The sequence below is a fragment of the Triticum dicoccoides genome, chromosome 2B (genome assembly GCF_002162155.2).
Source record: "Triticum dicoccoides isolate Atlit2015 ecotype Zavitan chromosome 2B, WEW_v2.0, whole genome shotgun sequence".
Classification (NCBI taxonomy): Eukaryota; Viridiplantae; Streptophyta; class Magnoliopsida; order Poales; family Poaceae; genus Triticum; species Triticum dicoccoides.
In genome coordinates, this window is record NC_041383.1 from 761,424,330 (window position 1) to 761,437,298 (window position 12,969).

General features: G+C 43.4%; 1 protein-coding gene across 1 annotated transcript in view; it reads left to right on the top strand.

Annotated features, from left to right (window-relative positions):
* LOC119361346 overlaps positions 1–12,303 on the top strand; it is a 72,230-nt gene extending 59,927 nt beyond the window's left edge. Inside the window, exons 3-6 of the mRNA XM_037626600.1 lie at positions 11,251–11,379; positions 11,490–11,914; positions 11,980–12,139; positions 12,235–12,303. Coding sequence (XP_037482497.1) covers positions 11,251–11,379; positions 11,490–11,914; positions 11,980–12,139; positions 12,235–12,303 — 783 coding nt within the window. The remainder of the gene's footprint in view (positions 1–11,250; positions 11,380–11,489; positions 11,915–11,979; positions 12,140–12,234) is intronic.
* The last annotated feature ends 666 nt before the right edge of the window (positions 12,304–12,969 follow it).

Genomic DNA, 12,969 nt, shown 5'->3' on the forward strand with positions numbered 1-12,969 from the left:
GGACGTGTCCGGCCCAAATCGGACACGTCCGGCGGCGGGGAGAGGAGCGGGGCTAGGGTTAGGGGTGAATTGATCCGGAATTTTCGAGGGGAGGTGTTTTTATAGGTAGAGGGAGCTAGGAGTGTCCAAATGAGGTGCGGTTTTCGCCCACACAATCGTGATCCGACGACGGAGAGCATGGAAGTGACTTAGATGGGTCATTGGGCTCTTTTGGAGGGGTGTTGGGCTGCAACTCAAAAGAGGCCTTTGCGGTTATGCGGATAACCGTTGGAGTACCAAACGAGCTCCAAATGACCTGGAACTTGACAGGCGGTCTACCAGTGCTATACCAGGGCCACTTGGCAAGGCTCGGTCCATTCCGAGAACGTTTAACACCCGCACATGAAAAGAGACAAGAGGGGTGCGCCGGTGCATGTGGGAGTGTCGGATTGCAAAACGGACAACGGGGAAAATGCTCGGATCCATGAGACGAACACGTATGCAAATGAGATGCTCATGATGACATGATATGATATGCATGACATGAATAAAATGCAAAACAAAAGATAAAACCCAACCACAGAGGGAATATCATATCACATAGCCGAAAATGACAAGAGTTGGAGTTACAAAGATGAAAAGTTACATCCGGGGTGTTACAGTAATGCACATCACTATAAGCCTTGCAAGCAATGTAGATAATGAGTTAGTTACGGAATGATGCATTTTGTAATGAGTAAAGAGACTTGCCGGTAACGATATTGAACTAGGTATTGGATACCGACGATCGAATCTCGGGCAAGTAACATACCGATGACAAAGGAAACAACATATGTTGTTATGCGGTCTGACCGATAAAGATCTTCGTAGAATATGTGGGAGCCAATATGAGCATCCAGGTTCCGCTATTGGTTATTGACCGGAGACGTGTCTCGGTCATGTCTACATAGTTCTTGAACCCGTAGGGTCCGCACGCTTAAGGTTTCGATGGCAGTTATATTATGAGTTTATGATTTTTGATGTACCGAAGGAGTTCGGAGTCCCGGATGAGATCGGGGACATGACGAGGAGTCTCAAAATGGTCGAGACATAAAGATCGATATATTGGACGACTATATTCGGACTTCGGAAAGGTTCCGAGTGATTCGGGTATCCATAGGAGTACAGGAGAGTTACAGGAATTCGCCGGGGAGTATATGGGCCTTATTGGGCCATACGGGAATAGAGGAGAGAGGCCGAAAGGAAGGAGGCGCGCAGCCACCCTCTGGTCCGAATTGGACAAGGGGTGCAGCCCCCTTTTCCTTCCTCCTCTCCCCCTCTTTCCCCCCTTCTCCTACTCCAATAAGGAAGGAGGGAGTCCTACTCCCGGTGGGAGTAGGACTCCCCTTGGCGCGCCCCCTCCTAGGCCGGCCGCCCCCTCCCCCTTGCTCCTTTATATACGGGGGCAGGGGGCACCCCATGACACAGAAGTTGATCTTCGTGATCGTTCCATAGCCGTGTGCGGTGCCCCCCTCCACCATATTCCACCTCGGTCATATCGTTGCGGTGCTTAGGCAAAGCCCTGCGTCGGTAGAACATCATCCTTGTCACCACGCCGTCGTGCTAAGAGAACTCATCCCCGACACCCTGCTGGATCAGAGTCCGGGGATTGTCATCGAGCTGAACGTGTGCTGAACTCGGAGGTGTCGTACGTTCGGTGCTTGGATCAGTCGGATCGTGAAGACGTACGACTACATCAACCGCGTTGTCATAACGCTTCCGCTTGCGGTCTACGAGGGTACGTGGACAACACTCTCCCCTCTCGTTGCTATGCATCACCATGATCTTGCGTGTGCGTATGAATTTTTTGAAATTACTACGTTCCTCAATAGTGGTATCAGAGCCTAGGTTTTATGCGGTGATGTTATATGCACGAGTAGAACACAAGTGAGTTGTGGGCGATACAAGTCATACTGCTTACCAGCATGTCATACTTTGGTTCAGCGGTAATGTTGGATGAAGCGGCCCGGACCGACATTACGCGTACGCTTACGCGAGACTGGTTCTACCGACGTGCTTTGCACACAGGTGGCTGGCGGGTGTCAGTTTCTCCAACTTTAGTTGAACCGAGTGTGGCTACGCCCGGTCCTTGAGAAGGTTAAAATAACACTAACTTGATGAACTATCGTTGTGATTTTGTTGCGTAGGTAAGAATGGTTCTTGCTCAGCCCGTAGCAGCCACGTAAAATTCGCAACAACAAAGTAGAGGACGTCTAACTTGTTTTTACAGGGCATGTTATGATGTGATATGGTCAAGACGTGATGAGATATAAGTTGTTGTATGAGATGATCATGTTTTATTGAAGTTGCAGAAGCCCTATGGTTGTCTCTTTGTTGCATAAGATGCAAGTGCCAAATGCTTTACTTTATCGCTATGTGATAGCAATAGTTGCAAGAGCAATAGTTGGCGAGACGACCATGTGACGACACATTGATATAGATCAAGATGATGAAGATCATGGTGTCGTACCGGTGACGATGGAGATCATGATAGTACTTTGGAGATGGAGATCAAAGGCGCAAGATGATCATGGCCATATCATGTCAGGTATTTTGATTGCATATGATGTTTATCTGTTATACATCTTATTCTGTTTTGTTTGACGGTAGCATTTTAAGATGATCTCTCACTAATTATCAAGAAGTGTTCTCCCTGAGTATGCACTGTTGCGAAAGTTCTTCGTGCTGAGACACCACGTGATGAACGGGTGTGATAGGCTCTACGTTCAAATACAACGGGTGCAAAAAAGTTGCACACGCGGAATACCCAGGTTAAACTTGACAAGCCTAGCATATAACAGATATGGCCTCGGAACACGGAGTCTGAAAGGTCAAGCATGAATCATATAGTAGATATGATCAACATAGTGATGTTCACCATTGAAACTACTCCATCTCACGTGATGATCGGGCATGGTTTAGTTGATTTGGATCACGTGATCACTTAGAAGATTAGGGGGATGTCTATCTAAGTGGGAGTTCTTTAGTAATATGATTAATTGAACTTTAATTTATCATGAACTTAGTCCTGGTAGTATTTTGCAAATTATGTTGTAGATCAATAGCTTGCGTTGTTGCTGTCATATGTTTATTTTTTAATATGTTCCTAGAGAAAATTGTGTTGAAAGATGTTAGTAGAAATGATGCGGATTGGATCCGTGATCTGAGGTTTATCCTCATTGCTGCACAGAAGAATTATGTCCTTAATGCACCGCTAGGTGACAGACCTGTTGCAGGAGCAGATGCAGACGTTATGAACGTTTGACTAGCTCAATATGATGACTACTTGATAGTTTAGTGCACCATGCTTAACAGCTTAGAATCGGGACTTCAAAGACGTTTTGAACGTCATGGACCATATGAGATGTTCGAGGAGTTGAAGTTAATATTTCAAGCAAATACCCGTGTTGAGAGATATGAAGTCTCCTACAAGTTCTATGGCTAAAAGATGGAGGAGAATCGCTCAACTAGTGAGCATGTGCTCAGATTGTCTAGGTACTATAATCGCTTGAATCAAGTGGGAGTTAATCTTCCAGATAAGATAGTGATTGACAGAGTTCTCTAGTCACTATCACCAAGTTAGTAGAACTTTGTGATGAACTATAGTATGCAAGGGATGACGAAAACGATTCCCGAGTTCTTCATGATGTTGAAATCAACGAAGGTAGAAATCAAGAAAGAGCATCAAGTGTTGATGGTTGACAAGATCACTAGTTTCAAGAAAAGGGCAAAGGGAAAGAAAGGGAACTTCAAGTAGAATGGCAAGCAAGTTTTCACTCCCACGAAGAAGCCCAAAGCTGAACCAAAGCCTGAAACTGAGTGCTTACACTGCAAAGGAAATGGTCACTGGAAACAGAAATACCCTGAATATTTGGTGGATAAGAAGGATGGCAGAGTGAACAAGGGTATATTTGATATACAGGTTATTGATGTGTACCTTACTAGTGTTTATAGTAGCCCCTGAGTATTTGATACTTGTTCGGTTGCTAAAAAACTTAGTGACTCGAAACAGGAGTTACAGAATAAACAGAGACTAGTTGAGGGTGAAGTGACGATGTGTATTGGAAGTGGTTCCAAGATTGATATGATCATCATCGCACACTCCCTATACTTTCGGGATTAGTGTTAAACCTAAATAAATGTTATTTGGCGTTTGCGTTGAACATGAATATGATTTGATCATGTTCATTGCGATACGATTATTCATTTAAAGTCAAAGAATAATAGTTGTTCAGTTTACATGAATAAAACCTTCGATGGTCATACACCCAATGAAAATAGTTTGTTGGATCTCGATCATAGTGATACACATATTCATAATATTGATGCCAAAAGATGCAAAGTTAATAATGATAGTGCAACTTATTTGTGGCACTGCCGTTTGGGTCATATCGGTGTAAAGCGCATGAAGAAACTCCATAAAAATGGATTTTCGGAATCACTTGGTTATGAATCATTTGATGCTTGCGAACCGTGCCTTTTGGGCAAGATGACTAAAACTCCGTTCTCCGGAACAATGGAACGAGCTACTGACTTTTTGGAAATAATACATACCGATGTATGGGATCCGATGAGTGTTAAGGCTTGCGGCATGTATCGTTATTTTCTGGCCTTCACAGATGATTTGAGCAGATATGGGTATATCTACTTGATGAAACATAAGTCTGAAACATTTGAAAAGTTCAAACAATTTTAGAGTGAAGTGGAAAATCATCTTAACAAGAAAATAAAGTTTCTACGATCTGATCATGGAGAAGAATATTTGAGTTACGAGTTTGGTCTTCCATTAAAACAACGTGGAATAGTTTCACAAACTCATGCCACCTGGGACACCACAGCTTAATGGTGTGTCCGAACGTCATAACCGTACTTTATTGGATATAGTGCGATCTATGATGTCTCTTATCGATTTACCACTATTGTTTTGGGGTTATGCATTAGAGACAACTGCATTCACTTTAAATAGGACACCATCAAAATCCGTTGAGATGACGTCTTATGAATTGTGGTTTGGCAAGAAACCAAAGTTGTCGTTTCTTAAATTTTGGGGTTGCGATGCTTATGTGAAAAAGTTTCAACCTGATAAGCTCGAACCCAAATCGGAGAAGTGCGTCTTCATAGAATACCCAAAGGTAACTATTGGGTACACCTTCTATCACAGATCCTAAGGCAAGTTATTCGTTGCTAAGATGGATCCTTTCTAGAGAAGAAGTTTCTCTCGAAAGAAGTGAGTGGGAGGAAAGTAAGAGCTTGATAAGGTAATTTGTACCTTCTCCCGAATTGGAAAGTAGTTCATCACAAAAATCAGTTCCAGTGATTCCTACACCAATTAGTGAGGAAGCTAATGATGATGATCATGAAACTTCAGATCAAGTTACTATAAAAACCTCGTAGGTCTACCAGAATAAGATCCGCACCAGAGTGGTACGATTATCATGTTCTGGAAGTCATGTTACTAGACCATGATGAACCTACGAACTATGAGGAAGCGATGATGAGCCCATATTCCACGAAATGGCTTGAGGCCATAAAATCTGAGATATGATCCATGTATGAGAACAAAGTATGGACTTTGATTGACTTGCTCGATGATCAACAAGCCATGTTAAATAAATGGATCTTCAATAGGAAGACGGACACTAATAGTAGTGTTACTAACTACTAAGCTCGACTTGTTGCGAAAGGTTTTCGACAAGTTCAAGGTGTTGAATACGATGAGATTTCCTCACTCGTATCGATGCTTAAGTCTGTCCGAATCATGTTAGCAATTACCACATTTTATGAAATCTTGCAAATGGATGTCAAAACTGCATTCCTTAATGGATTTATTAAAGAAGAGTTGTATATGATGCAACCAGAAGGTTTTGTCAATCCTAAAGGTGCTAAAAAAATGTGCAAGCTCCAGCGATCCATCAATGGACTGGTGCAAGCATCTCGGAGTTGGAATATATGTTTTGATGAGTTGATCAAAGCATATGGTTTTATATAGACTTTTGGAAAGGCCTGTATTTACAAGAAAGTGAGTGGGAGCTCTATAGCATTTCTGATATTATATGTGGACGACATATTGTTGATTGGAAATGATATAGAATTTCTGGATAGCATAAAAGGATACTTGAATAAAAAGTTTTTCAATGAAAGACCTCGGTGAAGATGCTTACACATTGAGCATCAAGATCTATAAAGATAGATCAAGACGCTTGATAAGATTTTTTCAATGAGTACATACCTTGATGAGATTTTGAAGTAGTTCAAAATGGAACAGTCAAAGAAGGAGTTCTTGCCTGTGCTGCAAGGTGTGAAATTGAGTAAGACTCAAGACCCGACCATGGCAGAAAATAGAAAGAGAATGAAAAGTCATTCCCTATGCCCCAGTCATAGGTTCTATAAAGTATGTTATGCTGTGAACCAGACTTATTGTATACCTTGCTCTGAGTTTGGCAAAGGAATACAATTTTGATCTAATAGTAGATCACTGGACAGCGGTCAAGAATATCCTTAGTGAGGACTAAAGAGATGTTTCTCGATTATGGAGGTGATAAAAGAGTTCGTCGTAAAAGTTACATCGGTGCAAACTTTTACACTGATCCAGATGACTCTAAGTCCCAATCTGGATACAGATTGAAAGTGGGAGCAATAAGCTAGAGTAGCTCCGTGCAGAGCATTGTAGACATAGAATATTTGCAAAATACATATGGCTCTGAATGTGACAGACCCGTTGACTAAACTTCTCTCATGAGCAAAACATGATCATACCTTAGTACTCTTTGGGTGTTAATCACATAGCAATGTGAACTAGATTATTGACTCTAGTAAACCCTTTGGGTGTTGGTCACATGACGATGTGAACTATGGGTGTAAATCACATACAGATGTGAATATTGGTGTTGAATCACATGATGATGTGAACTAGATTATTGACTCTAGTGCAAGTGTGAGACTGAAGGAAATACGCCCTATAGGCAATAATAAAGTTATTATTTATTTCCTTATTTCATAATAAATGTTTATTATTCATGCTAGAATTGTATTAACCGGAAACATAATACATGTGTGCATACATAGACAAACATAGTGTCACTAGTATGCCTCTACTTGACTAGCTCATTAATCAAAGATGGTTAAGTTTCCTAACCATAGACATGAGTTGTTATTTGATTAACGGGATCACATCATTAGAATAATGATGTGATTGACTTGACCCATTCCGTTAGCTTAGCACTTGATCGTTTAGTATGTTGCTATTGCTTTCTTCATGACTTATACATGTTCCTATGACTGAGATTATGCAAGTCCCGTTTACCGGAAGAACACTTTGTGTGCTACCAAACATCACAATGTAACTGGGTGATTATAAAGGAGCTCTACAGGTGTTTCCGAAGGTACATGTTGGGTTGGCGTATTTCGAGATTAGGATTTGTCACTCCGATTGTCGGAGAGGTATCTCTGGGCCCTCTCGGTAATGCACATCACTATAAGCCTTGCAAGCAATGTAGCTAATGAGTTAGTTACGGAATGATGCATTTCGTAACGAGTAAAGAGACTTGTCGGTAACGAGATTGAACTAGGTATTGGATACCGACGATCGAATCTCGGGCAAGTAACATACCGGTGACAAAGGGAACAACGTATGTTGTTATGCGGTCTGACCGATAAAGATCTTCGTAGAATATGTGGGAGCCAATATGAGCATCCAGGTTCCGCTATTGGTTATTGACCGGAGACGTGTCTCGGTCATGTCTACATAGTTCTCGAACCCGTAGGGTCCGCACGCTTAAGGTTCCGATGACAGTTATATTATGAGTTTATGAGTTTTGATGTACCGAAGGAGTTCAGAGTCCCGGATGAGATTGGGGACATGACGAGGAGTCTCGAAATGGTTGAGACGTAAAGATCAATATATTGGACGACTATATTCGGACTTCGGAAAGGTTTCGAGTGATTCGGGTATTTATCGGAGTACCGGAGAGTTACGGGAATTCGCCGGGGAGTATATGGGCCTTATTGGGCCATACGAGAATAGAGGAGAGAGGCCGAAAGGAAGGAGGCGCGCAGCCCCCCTCTGGTCCGAATTGGACAAGGGGTGCAGCCCCCTTTTCCTTCCTCCTCTCCCCCTCTTTCCCCCCTTCTCCTACTCCAACAAGGAAGGAGGGAGTCCTAATCCCGGTGTGGGAGTAGGACTCCCCCTTGGCGTGCCCCCTCCTAGGCCGGCCGCCCCCTCCCCCTTGCTCCTTTATATACGGGGGCGAGGGGGCACCCCATGACACAGAAGTTGATCTTCGTGATCGTTCCATAGCCGTGTGCGGTGCCCCCCTCCACCATATTCCACCTCGGTCATATCGTTGCGGTGCTTAGGCGAAGCCCTGCGTCGGTAGAACATCATCATCGTCACCACGCCGTCGTGCTGACGGAACTCATCCCCGACACCCTGCTGGATCGGAGTCCGGAGATCATCATCGAGCTGAACGTGTGCTGAACTCGGAGGTTCCGTACGTTCGGTGCTTGGATCGATCGGATCGTGAAGACATACGACTACATCAACCGCGTTGTCTTAACGCTTCCGCTTACGGTCTACGAGGGTACGTGGACAACACTCTCCCTCTCGTTGCTATGCATCACCATGGTCTTGCATGTGCGTAGGATTTTTTTTTTGAAATTACTACGTTCTCCAACACATCTAAGCTAATGGATGAGTCTTGTCCATCACATCATTCTCCTAATGATGTGATCTCGTTCATCAAATGACAACACATGTCTATGGTTAGGAAACTTAACCATCTTTGATTAACGAGCTAGTCTAGTAGAGGCTTACTAGGGACATAGTGTTTTGTCTATGTATCCACATATGTATCAAGTTTCTGGTTAATACAATTCTAGCATGAATAAAAAAAATTATCATGAAATAAGAAAATATAAAATAACAACATTATTATTGCCTCTAGGGCATATTTCCTTCACTATCAATGTTGCAGCAACCCATTGCAATCGGCTTAAAGTGAAAGTTGCCGACACAAATCCTATGTATCGCTGCAAAAATTCTAGCTGCGGTGTTACAACATTTAGCTCCGTCCCTCATGCTATTTGCTATTGTAAAAACGTTGTTCAGTACATCGAGGAATGGACAAACAAAAATTGTCCAGATTCTGACAGTAAGGAGGATGGAGTTTTTGTCATTAGTATCCCCAAGTTCATCATAACTGATGATCTCCAAGTTGCTCCTGCTTCCACAAGGGTCATGTTTTCGTTGATAGAAAAATATGGGATACCAGAAAAGGAGAATATCCGGAGAAGGTGATCCAAATTGGTCACTTTCCTATGCGTTACTTAGGAGTACCAGTTAGTTTCTCCTCCCTAAGATGCCTTGAGTGAATATTTGTTGATGAGAAATTTGGCAAATGCTGTGAAGCCTGGATAGGCAATGCTGCTTCATCGGGTGGCAGACTTACACTGCTGAACTCCTCCTTGTCCAGTATAGTCTATTACTATATGGCTATGTTTCTTCTCCCTAAAACCTTCATTGAAAAATTGGACAAGAGGAGACGTCAGTTTTTCTGGCAAAGTTGGAAGGGACGAAAAAGGTATCACTTAGTTCGTTGGAGCAGAGTATGTCGCTCCAAGGACAAGGGTGGGCTGGGTGTGAAGGACTTACGTAAACAAAATATCAGCCTCCTGGTAAAATGGTGGTGGAAGCTTGATACTCGACATGGACTTTGGCCAGGTATAGTTAAGGCCAAATACTTGAAAAAAGATACGGTTGCCACGGTGAAGAGCAAGTTTAATGATTCTCCTATCTGGAAAGATATTATGAAAGTTAAAGAATATTACATGCGGGGCAGAACTATTCAGATTAATTCGGGGGATGTGGCTCAAGTTTGGGAGGACTCCATGAATGGAATGCCTCCTATGCGTGTTCAATACCCGCAGTTGTTTAGCATTTGTAATATGCCTAAGATTACGGTTGACAAGATGGGGGGTGTGGAGGCCGGCAACATGTTTCGCAGAAGGCTAAACCCCCCTCTCGAGAACATGTGGAATGAGATGCGCACAACTGTGCTGAGTGTTATTTCCTCTACAGAACCAGACCAGGTTGGCTGGGCCCCTGGGCCTAAGCGTCGTTTTACTACTAAATTCATGTACAAACTCCTTGAAAGCAACCTTGCAGGGTGTGACTATCGGTGGGTCTGGAAAGCTAATATTCCCCTTAAGATCAAAATCTTTATGTGGCAGTTATTTCAGGACGCGGTCCTAACTAGTGATGTTATGAAACGTCGAAATTGGCCTGGTAATGCTAAGTGTTCGTTTTGTGCTGCTCGTGAGACGGCGCAACATCTTTTCTTCCTATGCCCTGTTGCCAGGGTGATCTGGCGATCGGTGGGAGCGGTCCTGGGCACTGATCTATGTCCTAATAACCTTTGGCAATATTACACTTAGTGTTATATATATATATATATATATATCCCTGATGGTGCTAAATTCTATACCTTCGGTCTCGCTGCCATCTGTTGGGCAATTTGAAACAATCGTAACAGAGCAACCTTTGAGTTTAAGCTTCCTAAAACTCCTTTTGAGATTGTTTTTTCCGCGTGTGTCTTTATCACCTACTGGGCAGGTCTCCTAAAGGGGGCAGACCGTGAGGCGATGGAGCGTGGAGCAGAGATGCTGAGGCGCAGCACAAGCAACATGATGATGATCTCTGCAGCTGCGACTGAAGATTCGGCGACAACATGATAGCTCGCGTCTTCAACCTCCAGCTAATTCAGGAAGGCAGGGGTGCTTTTGTGTGTTCTCCTGCGCGAGAGTGTGACCTGATGGGTCGTGTATTTTGCATGATAGTACTTTGCTGGTGTCTGTTGGGTGCTAAGAACTGTAGGTGTCATTGGGTTTTCGCCCCACAGCAGGTGTCTCGTAGGCGAGTTCCTATGGTGGGTTTCCCGGCGATGCGTTGAACTCGCTTTCCCCTTTCCCGCTTCCTTCTCTAGTTCAGTTCGGAGACTTTTGTATTTCTGTTATTTGGTTAATGGAAAGGGGTAATGCCGGGTTCAAAAAAAAAACTCAATTCTGCCAAGGTCTGTCTCTTAGTCTCCCATCCATTCAGCATTTAGCTCTGTCCCTGATGCTATTTGCAGTTGTGGACATGTTGTTGAGTACATCGGGGAATGGACGAACAAAAAATGTTCTCCTCCTGTTGCTGAAGACAAGGAGGATGCAGTTTTTGTCATTGGCGTCGCGAAGTTCATCGTAACGGATGATCTCCAAGTTGCTCCTGCCTCCACAAGAGTCATGTTTTCCCTGATTGAAAAATATGGTATACCGGAGAGAGACAACATTCAGGAGAAGGTGCTCCAGCTCAATTCTGCCAAGGTCTGTCTGACTCTCCCGGCATGTGAACATGAATTTACCAAATAGTTTTTTTTACAAGGAAACTGCTAAGTTACGCTAGTCAATAATAACATCTATTGCATTTCTTTCAGATGATGTGTTTATTCAGGAGAGCGCTGCTGACGAAGCAAGTCTTAACTGGACTTCATTTCAATGTTGCTATCCCACCGAATGCTGCAGACTTGTGTGTGCTGCCTGAAAATATGTTTGCAAAACAAGCACTTGAGACCGATCCCAAATTCAAAGGCATCAAGATAAGGCTTGTTCATGCAAAGGATGATTCAGTGCTGTATGCTGAAGTTGGGCAAGATTTCATTGATCTTGTCTTTGGAATCCTCAGCACTCCACTTGGAACCATGCTCAAGACTTTCACTGAGTTACCTCAGATCGGATGCATTGGTAGTATCTACAAGAGTGTAGTTGCAAGTGTGAAACAGGAAAGTCAAGGCTTACTCCTGTCCCCAAATCTAGCGCCCTTCTTTGGGTGCCGCAGCAGTAACATGCTGCAAGTAGAAGAGTTAGTTCGCCGATGCCTTTGGATTGGATCCACTTGCTGTATTGAGCTAAATCCCAAATCACTAGTGATGGAGCCTATATCAAGGGTGGGCCCATGAACTTCATGGTGACCGATGACCTCCAGATCCGCCCATTCTGCTTGATCAACACCCTCGAGTTCCTGCGCGCATCCAAGGTTCCCAAGGACAAGCTTGTGGAGAAAGAACTCACGCTCAACAAAATCCAGGTAATTACTTGCCAATAAACAGCATCATCATAATTCATAACTCGCCACCGTTTTCTATGTTCTCATTGGGTATTCTTGTCTTATCGCCGCTACAGGTTCTGAAGCTTGTGGGAGCTGCATTTGGAACGAGCAAAGCCCTCAGCAGCGTGCTCATGCCTTCGTAGAAGTAGCGGCGTTACCTCAGGCGGCCGGGCCGTGGCATCCACTGGTCGATGTGAAGCCCGGAGATGCGGAAATATTACTGGAAGTTTCCTTTCTTGATGTTTTACCTTAGTTTGTTGCAAAACTGATTCTTTAGTTTGCTGCCATCCATTGAGCATCATGTGGGAGGTATGCACATAACACATATACTCAACACTACTCATCGATCGAGCTTGAAATGGATTTAAATATTTAATCATCTTTTTGATATTAGACTGCGTATAGATCATCGGTCACAACTCATAAGCAGCGGCACCTGAGGTACAGCTTCCGTTGAATCTGTCAGTAATTCCGTATTCAGTAGGTCATACCTTTGCATACTCGTCAAACTGGTTTGTTGAAGTCTGCTTCCGAAAAAATGTACCGCACGAGCAGATTGATTGAAGCATGGGATAAACTGCGTGCGTGGCCTGCTGTCCGCAGCGTAGTTTCCTGCCCAAGAATGCCTTGACAACCTATATGGTCGGTGGTAATTAGAGCTAGAAAATAAGAATTAAAGGGGCATGAAATTTTAAATTCATCCTATCATTTAGAGGCATAAAAATTGACGAGGGGTTAAGATGTACTCCCTCCGTCCTAGTCTTACTGTTGTATGACCTTTTTTTTTTGCGGAAAATTGTTGTATGACT